We start from the raw sequence: 14,073 nt of genomic DNA, 5'->3' as shown, positions 1-14,073 counted from the left end.
AAAAAGAAATGCTGGGGGGTATCACCGGTACGTGACACCGATTTTGTGTTGTGTTGACGACTTCGATTTTTGGGTCACATCTAATCGTCGCCGTCGTTGCCATTGTCGAGGCTGAACAGTTCCTATTGTGTTGCAAATTCCCAAAGCAAAAGTCCCGAAACGTATTGTCAGTCACCTGATTACCCCGCGACCGCGCTCGGACTCACAATCATATATTCTCCGTATGCTCGACGGTTCTTGTCGTTCGAAATGTTTGCAGGCGCTCCAATCATCGAGTCTGTGATTCCTCCAGAGGTCGAGGGTACTGCAGTATCTTTGCCCGATTGATCAATTTGCAGTTGCAATTGCAAGAGCGTTTTGTAATCGTCGAAAGAGTATGTCAAATTGCCGTCTTGGATCTCGTCCAGCATGGCCTATCACACCGATACAACCCAGTTAGAGGCGTCAGCTCCAGTCGTAGCACGAGATTGACTAGGGCGAGAGACAGAGAAAAGAAAACAAGGCGTACTCTGGGTCCCTTGCCGAACAAGTCCCAGAACTTGCGCGAGCGATCGAACTCGACTTCGAGAGGTTCGTTGCCAATGTTCTTGAGGTTTTGTTGCAACGCAAGAATGTTGCGATTCATTTTGGACAAACCGTACGAGTTGGCGAGTCGAATTTGTCTCGCGTTTGTGATCAAGAGGTGATCCATCAGGAGCGACAATCCGGCAAACACGAAGCTGTAGCGATAATCGAGGATTCATGAGCTCTCTCTCTCTCTCACATCGAGCGAACCGTCTCGTTCTCGAGAAAAAGAGACAGATCGAAAGACGTACCTGCGTTCTTCGAGACCGAGAGTGCCAGCGGCGACTTCATCGACTTCAGCGAGATCGCCGTTTAGGTCAACGACGGAGGGATCTGGCTCTTGAACATCTTCAGCAAGCTGATAGACGCCGTCACGAGTCGCTTTGTCGAGATAGTGCATCGTCCGCAACCGAATCTCGAGCCGAAGCGTGTAGAGGATCGTAGAAGACAGCCGAGAATACCCTTTCAGCAGCGCTTCAAATGGCCTACCCGTTTGCATCCCCGTCAGTCAGATCGTATGCCAGCGTACGTACAAAGGAACAATACGCACCGAGCCATGTCTCCCGTAAGCGGCGAGCCTTTGCCGTTCGGTTCGCGATCATCGTCTTCTACATCGTCACCACCTCGCGAAGCGGCAGTCGAGGTACCATCGTTGGTCGATTCGCTACTTTCCCTCGTTCTGCGAGCTCGACCTGCGAACCCTTCTGGTCGGAAGGGGGTAGTGGACGGCGCATGATCGTGCCCAGTGTTGAGCGTTGCGATCCGATTGATGAACCAGTCCTGCGTGTCGAACCGCCTTCTCAGATCATTGGACACTCGATGCAGTATCACGAAACCACACTGACCAGACTCGAGTACAACGTTGCGATCGCTAGCAGCTTCTTACTTGGCGTGATGAGATCCTCGGCGTCGATGATCCCATTGCGCTTGCGATCAAGCTCAATCTTCGTCTCCTTGGACAAGAGTTCCCGAATTCGCGCAGAATCCGTCCCCTGGAAAACGACCAAGGAATTCAGTCAGTCAAGCAAGAGTCGTCGCAAGATTTGCATCGCGAGCGATAACGCACGGGAGTCTCTTGCAACTCGGACAGGACGGAGTACAGCTCATCAGTGCCTGCCCACTCTGCCGCGGTTTTGAGCGGAGCGTGAGCATTGAGAGTAGCGCTTGATCCATTCGCCGACGTATGATTCTCTTGCGGTTCTCGAGAAACGAGGTCTGCGTAGACATTGTCATGATCAATAATGCTGAAATAACCCAGAGAGCGGCGAATTGGCTGACCTCGAAACCGTTCAAGACACCTCTGATAGAATTGATGAATGACGCTGACGATCAGTTGAGAATAGTTGTCACGATGGAAAGGCGTGCCTCGCAGCATCGAAGTCAGAGATACGATTAGGAGCATAAGATTCGATACCGACTACGATAGATCTCGTTAGTGACTGCATTTCGAGGGACCGGATGGAATGATGACTTACTCGAACGATCGGAACTTTTGACACCCTTTTCCAATTCGGATCTTCCTGGAATGCGTCGATGCCGCCAACGGCCTGATGGAACACGCTCGCAACCTTGTCTTCCAATTGTGGCAGGAACGTTCTCAGGACAAATTCGTCCAAGAAGCCTCCAAACGAAGTTGAAGCGTTCGTCTCTTCGTCGTTGACAAGCCCTCCCGGCATGATCTCTTTGACTCGTTCGAGGAAAGATAATGTCGGTCCGAACAACACCGACACATTGAACGCATCCGCCGGAACGAGGGCTTTGTGCGTGCCATTCAACCCAGATCCTCTCGAACCGTTTGAAAAGTCGGTCGAAGCGACGATCAAAGCGGATGTGGTCGTGACAGAAGGAACTCCATCCGTAATCAATCCCGGTACCGCCGCCTTGAGAGCCTGGTTGAGCGAATCTTCGTAAGTCTTGAGCGCTTTCGAAGATTTTGCGAGATCGGATTCGGAGAATTTGAAGATTTGCTGAAGACCCCAAAGAGGTCAGCTCTGGTGCGATTTTGGCGACATGTCGTAGAAGCTCTCACTTTTGTCGCATCCCGCGGTTTCGGGAAGCGTAGAACTTCATTGACGCTCACGATTGGGTTCCTCGAAGAGACGGTTCCACTCTCGTCGTCCTGCAGATAATCGTGCAGTAACGCTCGAACCTGTGTGTGCACTTCGGATCAGTAATCGCTACGGCGCTAGTCGCTCCAACAGGGGGTGTGGACCTGCCTCTTGTTGGACCGGCTTCCACACATCCAGCAGCGAGAACAACAAATTGCCGCTCGAAGTCCTGATGATGGATGCGTCCTTGAAATCCCGTCTCTGTAACAAGAATGATCAGAAGGACAGCTCCTCGTTTGTTCCCGAAGGTACGGTGTAACTCACCTCTGCGATCCTCCCTGCAACTTCGTAAGCCACCCTGAACCCTTGCAAGACCGCATCGAGTTTCGAGTAAAGAGTCCAAAACAAATCTCGCAATGTCTCGACACTGCTGGCAAGAGTCGAAGTCTCGCTCGCCGACAATCTCAGGAGAGAAGCGACACCCTCGGTCGCCCAACTACCAGCACCTGTCGCTGTTGATGATGAGGCGCCAAAGTCGGGGAAAGAGGGCACAAGTGTCGACGATGGCCGTAGTGTAGCGGAACCCACGCCTCCTCCTGTGGTGGTAGAACCGCCAAACATGCCTCGACTTGGGTCGTTCCGCTCTTCGACTTCCTCGACGGTACTCTCGACCAACGCAAACATTTCCCCCTGGACACGTTGACCCACTGCATCGAGAGCGTATCCGAGTTTGCCGAGCGCAGCGAGCGCTTCCATGAGCATTTCGATGTAGGCGAAACTGTCGACTTCGGGGTTCCTCCCTCCTCGTTGTCTCGGAGTTTTTCGAGTTGCTGCCGCTGCTCCACCTACACCCGATCCTCCGATCGAACCTTCGGCCGACAACGAACCGAGGGTTTCTCCCGAACCGAAACTGAAACTGCCCGGGATTGCCAATGTGGACGCATCGTCTTCTGCCTCTTCGCCGACGAGCATGAGTTCCTCGATCGCTTCGTCGAGCATCGGGTTCGAGGAAGGTTTCAACGCGAGTGACTGCAGGAACCGTTGCAATTTTGACATGCGTGGCAATCGTGCAGTCGATCGACCCGAACTGTGGAAGGAAGCCGACAGGTGCGAAGGGACAGACGAGGCGACGTCGGCGTCATCCCCAAAGTCGACCAATGGGACTGTTACATAGACATGAGCTTGTTGCTTCTTGTTAGCGGGAGTTGATGGACTTGCGAGAAGTTTGACCGCGGGTGTAGCTCTTCCACCGTACATCGCAATAGAAACTTTTGAGGTACAAGTGGTTGTGGAGTTCTTCGATCAATATCTCGAGCATGACCTGGACGAGCGCTCAAACTTGAGTCACGCTCAGGAATACTAGGTAGCGGAAAAGATTGAGCTGCTGACCGTTTCCTGACCCTGAGCCCAGGCCCTCAAATCTGCAAGAGCGCCGATATCTTGCATCTCTGGCTTGTTGAGCGTCTTGATACTCCTCACAAGCAGCACGACTGCACTCAGGAACCTCTTCTCCGAGAGAAGCGCCTCGAGGGAAGGAGGCAACCTGAGCAAGTGATCACTGATCGGATGATCGCGTTTGAACCGGTCCAGACATCAGCGGGAAAGCCTTTTTGAAGCAAGCAGAACGAAAAACGTCGAACGTACATTTCGTCGAGGACGCTACTCATCTCTTCGAGCATTCCCATCCTCGCGTACATGCCCGCGAGACCTTCCCTCCCTCTCCCTTCGAGCATCTCGCGGGTTCCCGTCAATCCATTCTTGAGTCCACTGATCTGTTTCTGTGCAGCTCCGAGTGCACCGAGAGTCATGTTGTGGGTCGTGATTGAAGTCTCGTACGCTCTGTACGCGTCTGAAGTCGTTTTCGAAGGGTTCGTGACGGGGGACAAGGTTGACTGGATCGCATGATCGAGTTCAGCTTTGAGGCGCAAGAAAGAGGACAACGACTGTTGCCTCCCGGCGTTTGAATCATGTTCGCGTGCTGAAGCTGGATCGAGGAGACGCAGCGCGAGCGAGACTGGATCAAAGTCTTCCGTTCCAAGTTCATCGTTCGCGACGCTCGTCCCTCGAGCGAGTGTAGGCCACTCGGTCGCGACCTTGCGCAACACTTCTTCAACTTCTCGAAATGCGGGAGTGTCTGGGTAATCTTCCGGGTCGAGCGCGGATGGGATCGATTGACCTCGACTCGGAGCGGTCGAGTTCTTGCGACTCTGATCTCCACCTTGAATACCTTGATCTGCGAGTCCACCCCGTCTCCCGTTCGCACGTTTCCCAGCGTTCGAGAATGCCGAGATTGCATCCTGCAAAGTCGAAGGGACGACGAGCGGTGGAGAATCGGTTGAATCGTCGTGAGAGGGCGAATGCGGCCTCGAGTGAGTCGACACGTCCGATTCGACGTCACTCTCGTCGGCAGGTCCTCGATTTCTACCTTGACGAGTGTACGTTCGTGAACTCGGGTTTGGGGACAACCGACCAAACTGATTCGGGGAGGGAGAGGCCGGGTTTGGAGAGAAGGTCGGCGAGTCGGGACCGACATTTGCATCGTCGTAGCGCGAGATCCCGTTCAGTTGATCCATCATGCGTCGGTTCTTGCCTTCACCACTGCGACCATCTGAACCCGTAATGCCGATGTGTGGAGGAACGGGCGAGAGTCGACCGCCTTCGAACCGACCCGAATCGTTTCCACCAATCGTCGCAGGCGATGGAGTCGCACCCACCGGTCTCCGGATTGAACGTTCAGGTCGAAGCGGTGGTGCTGGCATGAGCGAGGTGTCCGACGACGACGAGTTGAACGCTGGTGATGCCGTGTTCAGGCGCGGTTGCGATGTCGGGTAGCCATTCACGGCAGGGTAGCCAGGTCTTGGTGGAGGTACCTGCCGCGACATACCGCGTGTCGCGACGAACTACCGTGAACGAGCGCTGATCGCGTTGCAAGTGGGGGAGACCTCGCTGCGAGTTTCTCTCTTTTTCCCTGAACTGAGAAAAGGTCCGAGATCATGCAGGCTCGCAAGCCATATAGAAGCAGTGTACGGCTGTTCGAGCAGGAAATGCAGCGAGAGAAGCTCGTGCGTTCAATGAAAACAACCCATGATAATATCATGGGGACAATGCCCAGCACTCGTAGTAGGTGACGCTACTACAGTCGACCCGTCTCCTTCCCTCGTCTCTCGTGACCGTTCCCTCTCTTATTCCTGACTCTACCGTCCGCTCCTTGCAATAATCTGCCATCGACGAACCCTTTGACGTCGACCCATCCTGCCTTGTCGGCATCTCGTACTCGTTCGAGGGGTTCGTGTCCAGGTGCAGGCCAGACTGGATCGAGTGACGAGTCGTACAATATTTCTGATCCTTTTGCGTCGGAACCTGACGAGTCGTCCGAATTGTCGATCAACCGCACTCTGCATCCACGGCAAATACAATATGGTCAATCCTTACATATCCACCAAGATCACTCTCCGATCAAACAGTTCCGAAAATAAATTTCGCACCTTCGAACGAGACTTGGTTTCGAGAGTCGGCTGACACACTCAGGGGATTTCTGTCGAGATCGCTTGATCGCATCTGGGTTGGTCACCTGAGAGATCCCAAAAATCGAAAGCTGGTTCAGCGAGGGGTACTCTCGAGACGAAGAACCGGGTCTTGCTGCTTACTCGTCCCGTCGACTTGGCTCGGCGCTCAGCTCGCTTGATCATCGTCTCTTCCGGTGCAGACTGTTGCACAGATCGATCATGATCCAAAACGAATCACAGTCGATAGCGAACACAACAAGAGCTCAGGGCGACATCAGCAAGCGGCAATGAGGGAACCTGCAATATTCGTACATGGCCGAAGAGGGAAACTTACGACAAACAGAATCTCACACTCGTACCCACTTTCTTTGAACGTCTTCATGAACCCAGCGAACCAGGCGCAATCCGTCAAGCTTCCATCGATGACCAAACTCCGCTTCCGTTCCCTCGCGACGGCAGCGCAGATCTCCTGCAGCAGAGACGCTTCGGGATGCAACAGCGAAGACGCAGTTTCAGGTGCATGTGCGAGGTACTGGGGCCGTTCAGGCAACAGGCGGGACAGTGCATCCGGATCGATCCTTTTTTATGATTGAATGCGTCAGCTTGATGGCACTTGAAGGCAAGAAGAATCATACATACCAGACGGTGTTGGCTGGTAGTCGAATCCTCCGTGTTCGTAGCATGTTTCTCAGAGTATGACCTTTGCCCGCACCCATTCCTCTGCGCGAGACGAAAAGCTTTGTATGAGTTTCGGTTCCTCTCGCAATCCGAAACAAATTATTTACCCTGCAGTGAAGAGCGCGAGGGGTTTCTCATTCGCGACATCGTGATCGCAGTCCCCAAGCTGACATCCGAGTTCGGCTTGACCTGTCCCACTGATTCGACAACACTCGTCGTCACCCGCGTCCTGACACTCTTTCACCTGGGTACCCAGCACGAGGTTGACGATGTCGTCTTGTAACGCCTGTCTCGCCTTGGTTGGCACGACATGGTACGTCCAGTCGAGGAGCGAGCGCTCTTTCGAATACAGGCCATAATGTCGAGGGGTGGGTCGATCCGCGCGACTTGGATCGGGCTCGAACTGTTCCACCTCGTCTGTTTCGTCTCGCTCGCGTTCAGTGGTCGCGTTCGCAACAAGCTCAGTCGAGCCGTTGTCGGCTCGATGTTGGTAAAGCTGTTCGAGCGCAACCGAGTACAACTCGCTCGTCGGTACGTTGAGTTGCTCCTCTGTCAACTGCGGTGGTGGGTCATCGAGCGAATGCGGACAGGTGGGTGGACGGCCCGAGTACCGTTTCGTCGAAGGACTCATCGACGCCGACTCGGGCTGCAGGCAGAGCGCGGCCGAGGTCGGACGGGGCAAGAGCGATACTTTGAGTCGGGACCGAAGGGCGCTCGAGGTGAATGCTCGGCGGTTTGGAGCGTGCGAGGAGAGGTGCCGAGAGATCAAGGGAAGCGAAAGCGGCAATCGGATCGCGAGCCGATGCAGCAGCGGAATGACGGGCACGATCACAGCCACGACCAGACTCGAGGCGTGTCTCCTTCAGAGGGTGTCGAGAGCGGTTGAGGCCGGAGAATCAAGTGGGGAGAGTGTAATCAAAAGTATGACCGAATTTACGGCAACGGGACTTTTGGACTGCCGAAGTCGCACGCCGTCCTCGCTACATTCGCAACGGAACCGTCGTCGTCTACTGCCACAAGTGAAGATTACTCCTGTAGTGGGGCTTCTAGTCAAGTGCACGAATGCCTTTCGGTCGAATCAAGCCTCACGCGGAGCCGGCGCCAACATCGCCCGTCTCGGCTTCGGACCCTTCGGACATTGCACAAACTGAGACGGAACTCGCGCAAACTCATGAGCTACCACCGAGGATCAACACACAAGCGACGAATGTCTCTTCGTCCTCGTCCGAAGAGGTTCCGTCCCCTCGGTCTTCCATTTCGTCGCGCTTGCCGCTCTCGCGTTTGCATCATGCCGTTTCAAGAGGCGCATCCATAAGTTCACACTCTTCGACAAAGTCGCTGCCCGAACCAGAAACTCCACTCCAACTGGCAGAGCTCGCAATCTCGACCCTACTAACCATACCCGGACCTTCGATCGAACAACTGAGACACGAATGCTTCCCAAAGCTCTTCCATGACGCGTACAGTCATCGAGTCAACACGCGAGAACTTGGGCTGAAAGAACTCGAACAAATGATCGAGAGGCTTAGATCAAAAATCGAGGTCAGCCTTCTCTTCTCTCTCTCTCTCTCTTGAAGTGGTGCATACGCGACTAACTTTAGCCGTGCCTGTGCAGTCTATGCGAGTCAGATTCAGATCTCACGTCATAGATCTCGATGGATCGGCGTGCGTCGCTCCCCTCTGTGTCCTCAGATTCCCGCAAGACTGACTCTGCCCGCATTTTGTAGTTCGATGCAGGTTGCGGCAATCGGGATCACTTACGATGTCTTCATTGTACCACACCATCACCACGAAAAAGGTGAACACCGAAGAGACATTGAAGAACGCAAATCGCACGTCATGGCGGTAGTCAAAATCTTTGAAGGAAGACTCGCCCAATCCGACATTGTCCTGTACGCTCAGACCTTTTGCACAAAGACGTGAAATCTGCGCTGACCTGATTGCGCCTCTTCTTCTTCTTTCAAGGGACACGACTCCGTTCCAAGACGCTCACATGGGCCCTCAACTCGCCCAGTGTTCCATCATGTGAACTATCTATTCATCATCCAAATCCGATACCCTGCCGCAGCTTGTCCCTTGCTGTGTACCCTAATCTTGTAGCCCTAATCCATTCACAGGCGTAATCCATGTCGTGACGTTCAAACGCCTGAGCGTTTCAATCCGCGGTTGCAGCCGGAGGGTTCAGGCTCGCGCTCGCTCCGTTCCCGTTCAGACCTTTTGAAGTTTCTTGCCTACCTATACATCTCTGCTACAAACTTTCACTTTGCCGCCGACCCCAGATGGCGACTCCTATCGACTATGTGACATTGGAGGCCGATGAAGATCAGGAAATAGCCGCGTTGGTGCTTTCTCAAGCGCTCAACAACTTCACCAACGATTCGCTCAAGGGGAATCCGATCAGAGCCACAATGCTCGGTAAGCACGTTGAGCGACCCAGGCTCGGTTGGAGTCTGCGCATACCCGGTACCAGCTTGCTTACTATCCCGGAGAAGCACAGGCCATGTCGCTCTTTGGTCGTGGTTTGACTGCAACGCATACAGTTTCGATCCGCTCTTGTCTGACATGATAGACGCCGAAGGTCAATTGCGCGTACCCACCACACAGGCAGTACGTTTTTCAATACTGGATGATTGACCGTAGGCATGTGCTCATTCTCGCCGTTAAGACGCTCGATGTCCTCCTTTATCAAGACGTAGAGACGCAAGCGACGCCTGCGACGTTACGGCGGGCCGCAGCTTTCCTGTGCGATCAACCCCTTGCAAGGTCATACGTTCGTGACTGGAGACCTCCTTTTCCTCGTGATCCCGACATTTTTTATGTCCCTCAAGCGTCCCAGCCATACAGGTACGGAGTTTTCGAGCATCTCTCGATCGTCACAGGCCTCTGAACGCGACTGACGCAACGACTCCAATCTCTGCCCCAGGATGCCCGTCATTGCTCATCGTTTACATGTGGACGCAAAGCGTCCGCTCGACCCAAGGAATTTGTTCGAAGCCTTCGACGGTCATTTCCCAGACGAAAACAGCGAAATCACCCGTGGGAGGGTCGCCCGTCTCGATTTGCTGCTCATGCGATTCCTTCAAGGAATCCATTACGAGCAAAACCTGGTACTTTCCGACGGCATTGAGAATTCGTAGCGAGAGGAGCACCGCAATCGTCGTAACGAACAAGTACGACTTCTGAGACTATTCGTCGAAGTCTTGGACGCTGGACTATACGATAGTCCCGATGGAGGCGATTACTTGCTTGATCCAGTCCAACTTGCTGCAGCCCGAGGCAGTCGTAACATACCAGTCTCCCGCGCGCATCGATATAACGGAACATCCGTATCCTTCATCACGAAGGATCTTGCCCGAGAACAAGCGGAGTGGCAAGCCAAGCTGGAACTTGGCGCCCCGGATCAAGATAGAATTGAGACGCTTGAACCTCGCAACAAGTTTGCATTTCGCCTCGTCAAGCAATGGGCAGGTTCTCAAGCACGGCAACATCTGGAGAGGAGTATGCTGATCGGTTTCTGATCGTGAGTTGCACACACAGCTCCTGACTGGACTCAGACAAAGCTCGGAACTCAAGGTCAAGGTCGGAACGATCAAGGTCAAGGTCGGAACGATCAAGGTCAGGTCGGAACGATCGAGGTCAAGGTCGGAACGACCAAGGTCCAGGTCGGAAAGTTCACGACGAGAAAATTCTTTGTCGAAGCGGATCATGTCAGAGGTGTGTACCGTGAATTGTCTACGCCATGTCTGACAGAGTCAGAGAGGAGCACTGTGAGCTGAAACTCCTGGGGGTTCTCCGCGTTCCACGATTAGAGTCCATTCCGAGCTCAATCTCGAAGAGACGTTCCAAAGTAGCTGCTACATAGCGTCCCCTTGTGCGACTTCTCATGGCGCCCGTTATGATTACATCACGTCAATACATGGACTCTGGAGTCCTGGCTTTGCTTTCTGTCTTCTATTGCTACTTTCTGCCAACTCTCCTTTTCAACTTATCAAGTGCCTGCCTCTCTACCTGTCTTGTCATTCGCTAGCCTCCCTTCTCTTCGTCGGAATCTCAACTTAATGTCCCCAAGAATACATGCCTACCACCCACCTACGAAGAAATCACAAATACTTTGAGCAGGCGTTCGCCACTTCCGCCACCAGCCCATTGGAAGTAACGCAAATGTTCACTGGACCTCCTTGCAGTCGCTCATCGCTCCTCTGGGTACGGACGTATAGGAGTAAGGCGATTCATAGGCTCGGGATAGTGGGCGACTGAAACCTGAACAACATGTCGCTGGAAGCTTGAGGTGCGGGCCAGTGTTATGTCAACTTGACTTAGACATACTTTGCTTTTGAGACCTACGAAGAGGCAAAACCATGCCTTCACGATCACGACTGTCCTCGGACAGCCGGCAAGAACCCGAACGCGCTTTGATATTTACGATGCACTGAACTGGTTGTGACTACTGAAAGAGAAATATCTAAATAAACTACGGATTGGAGGGAACTTTCTTTCTACCTGCGAAAGATTGATTGGTTGTCTTTTGTTCTGTTTTCCTCTTGGATGAGGGGTTTTACAGCTCTCCCAAGGCTTCCGAGACGTTCTTCCTCCACTTGCGTTGCAATTCGATGCACTCTTTGAAAATGTCGTACTTGACTTTCAACAGTTTGAGTTCCTTCTCTGAAGCCGAAGGCTTGATCGTCGTGCCAGGTTTCGACATGCGGATCTGTCGAGAAAATGAATCCACTCGTCAGCGAAAAATTCCAGGTCATACCAAGCATACGAGTCCCCGGTTGCGCCAGTGCTGGTTTGGTAACGGAACGAAGGAAAACAAAACGCACCATGTTGCCCCACAAGTTTTCCTTCATGCCGAACGAGCTCTTCTCAGCTTTGTCCTGACTGTCGAGTTCAACCTTGACTCCGAGACGTTGAGCTTCCTCGGCGGCTGCGGCACCGAGCATGGCGGATCCGAGCACTACCGAAGCCGAGTGCGAGTGAGGCAGTTGGATCGGGATGTTGCAAATGTCGGCGATCAAGCTCATCAAGAATCGATTCTTGACAAGACTGTTTGCACAGGCACGTCGACCAGCAAAAGGGTCAGGAATCGTGGTGAGGACGAAGGAGAGATCATTGAGAGAAACTGCTGACCCTCCAGACATGAAGATGGACTTGACTTGGTGACCCTTGTCGTTCATCTCGTCGATGATTTGTCGAGTTTGCAACGCGATCGCTTCGGCAGTCGCATAGTACCTCAACGCGAGATCTCCTACCGTCTTGTCTAGCGCCATCCCAATCAGCATTCCCCTCATGCTCGGATCGGCCAAAGGAGATCGGTTGCCTTTTTCGCAAACGCTATCAGCTGTGAAGATTCTTGAGGGCGCGAGAGAGAGGTGGGCGATCACTCACCGTGAAGGTCTGGGTAGAGGTAAAAGTCCTTCGTCAGGTAACTCATGAAGGGAACTCCCTTGTCTTTGACCATTTGATCGAGGATGTCGGTCAGCATGCTGAAGATGTTGGTTCCTTGCGACTGAGCGAGCTCTTTCAGCTTGGCACTCGCAGGGTGAGTGTCGATCATAAAGTCCAACAATTGTCCAGTCGAGGATTGGCCTCCTTCATTCATCCAGTCTGTCAATCAAGCAGAAATGCGGTCAGCTGTCAAGCACGAGACGAAGAACTTATGTAAACGGCGAGTTGCGGACTGACATCCAGGGAAGATGGCATGTTTGTAAGGACCCCATACTCCGGGAACAAACACGGGGTCTTCAGACTGGACAATGTGGCAAGTACTCGTGCCTGCGATCGCGGCTAATCGATGCCTCGAGTCGGACAACTCGGTTGTGGTCTGGCCTTCCATCGGCGCGGCGACCGTTCCAACCCATCCGGCGTAACTATACGACGGGCCAAAAAAACGGTTCGTAAGCAATATGCTCAGAGCGAGAGAAGCGAGGAAACTACTTGCGCATCAATGACGGCCGAACCAACCGCCGTTCCGGGCTCGAGTCCGAGTTCTTTCGCAGCCTTTTCCGACAAGCCTTGTCCAACCGGTTGACCAGCAGTCAAAATCAAGCCGTTCTTGCCAGGGATTCCTCCGACTTGCTTGAAGTCGTTCTTGACCTGTCGTGGGGTCAGAAGTATCGTCAGTGAAATTGAGAGGAGAGGTGAAGCTGGATTTCGGCACACTCACGAACTCCTCGAGGCCAATCTCGGTGAAGAACTCGTCGTTCCAACCTTTCGAGCCTTCGACGCCGGGAGGCACGTACGAGCACTTGCACGCCAACGAGCAGTTGGATCGAGCGAGGTTCGAGGTTGCGCGGTACGACAACCAGTCGGGCAAGTCGAAGAACATGCACGACGAGAACAGGCTTGCCGGCATGTTGTTCTTGAGCCAGAGCATCTAGTACATAGGCGAATACGAAAACCGCTTAGGTTCCTGACGCTTGTTGCGAGACAGTGGGTCATGCGCGCTCTCACCTTGGGAACTTCCATCTCGAGCGAGATCGTTTTGCCAACGTAGTTGAGCCATTTCCTGTAGGCTCAATTTCAGCTCGTGCCGGTCACGTTTGACTGAAAGAGGTGAGAGCCGTACGACTTGGTCGAGTTGATTTTTTTCGCTTCTTGGTGAGCTCTGTGGTCAGCCCAGAGGATGATGTCGCGCTTCTCGACGTCCTTTGTGCCTTCGGGAAAACCTTGCTCGGTGTACGTTCCGGGAGTGACAGATACCGGTTCTCCCGACTCGAGGTTTGCGACTACGAGAGAGCAAGTAGCGTCGAACCCGACACCTTTGACGAGAGTCGGAGGGATTTGAGAAGTTCTCAGCACGTCCTGACATGCCTGAGAGATACAGCTCCAGACTTTTTTCACAATGTCGGAAACAAGCTTTGTCAGCTCTTTGAGGGGAAGGAAGAAAAGGAGCAGCGAGAGGGATGGCTCACTTTGACCCGAAGATTGTTCGAAAATGTCCTTGTCACGATCGTCCCTCCAAGTCGTCGTGTTGTAGGTAGATTCAGCGACGATATCTCCGTCGTTCGAGACGAGTGCTGCCCGTGCAGATCCAGTCCCACTGCTCACAGACGCATGAGTGGGTTCTCGTATCGGGCATTCGTCACGCTGGACGAGTCCGAGATGACTTGAGGTCCGACTTACACGTCGACTCCAATGAAATACGTCTTGCTGTCAGTCATGGTGAGCTGGGTGTTTGGTTAGAGGTTGGGAAGAGAGGAAGGGTGAGGAAAGATCCGCTCGGCGCCTGGCTACGTCATCAACCTGATATTTCGCGCATTTTCTCACTCTCTCGA

The 14,073-nt window shown here is 53.4% G+C and overlaps 3 protein-coding genes across 3 annotated transcripts; 1 reads left to right on the top strand and 2 right to left on the bottom strand.

Moving 5' to 3' along the window:
• Positions 1–80: 80 nt before the first annotated feature.
• On the bottom strand, positions 81–7,427 carry SEC8 (exocyst subunit SEC8; the record flags this gene model as incomplete). The annotated part of the gene is made up of 21 exons (XM_076680656.1): positions 81–122; positions 207–413; positions 509–719; positions 816–1,049; positions 1,115–1,344; positions 1,410–1,556; positions 1,631–1,779; positions 1,843–1,981; positions 2,040–2,531; positions 2,594–2,713; positions 2,781–2,873; positions 2,937–3,775; positions 3,831–3,933; positions 4,002–4,170; positions 4,257–5,482; positions 5,806–6,007; positions 6,098–6,183; positions 6,260–6,319; positions 6,453–6,696; positions 6,758–6,838; positions 6,904–7,427. The coding sequence occupies 21 exons, from the start codon at positions 7,425–7,427 to the stop codon at positions 81–83; spliced, it is 5,598 nt and encodes a 1,865-aa protein (XP_076532232.1).
• A 431-nt stretch (positions 7,428–7,858) lies between these two features.
• On the top strand, positions 7,859–8,825 carry JCM15063_002656 (uncharacterized protein; the record flags this gene model as incomplete). Its single annotated transcript, XM_076680655.1, has 4 exons — positions 7,859–8,338; positions 8,412–8,461; positions 8,524–8,688; positions 8,762–8,825. 4 exons carry the CDS (start codon positions 7,859–7,861, stop codon positions 8,823–8,825), a joined length of 759 nt encoding a protein of 252 aa, XP_076532231.1.
• Positions 8,826–11,351: 2,526 nt separating this feature from the next.
• On the bottom strand, positions 11,352–13,959 carry JCM15063_002655 (FGGY-family carbohydrate kinase; the record flags this gene model as incomplete). The annotated part of the gene is made up of 11 exons (XM_076680654.1): positions 11,352–11,504; positions 11,620–11,842; positions 11,927–12,116; positions 12,185–12,403; positions 12,482–12,666; positions 12,738–12,892; positions 12,963–13,172; positions 13,250–13,304; positions 13,365–13,629; positions 13,711–13,838; positions 13,922–13,959. 11 exons carry the CDS (start codon positions 13,957–13,959, stop codon positions 11,352–11,354), a joined length of 1,821 nt encoding a protein of 606 aa, XP_076532230.1.
• Between the last annotated feature and the right edge of the window lie 114 nt (positions 13,960–14,073).

Source organism: Sporobolomyces koalae (assembly GCF_050403365.1).
Source record: "Sporobolomyces koalae JCM15063 DNA, S_koalae_JCM15063T_v1_ctg42, whole genome shotgun sequence".
In the NCBI taxonomy this organism is placed as follows: domain Eukaryota; kingdom Fungi; phylum Basidiomycota; class Microbotryomycetes; order Sporidiobolales; family Sporidiobolaceae; genus Sporobolomyces; species Sporobolomyces koalae.
This window is presented reverse-complemented; position numbering and strand designations above follow the sequence as displayed.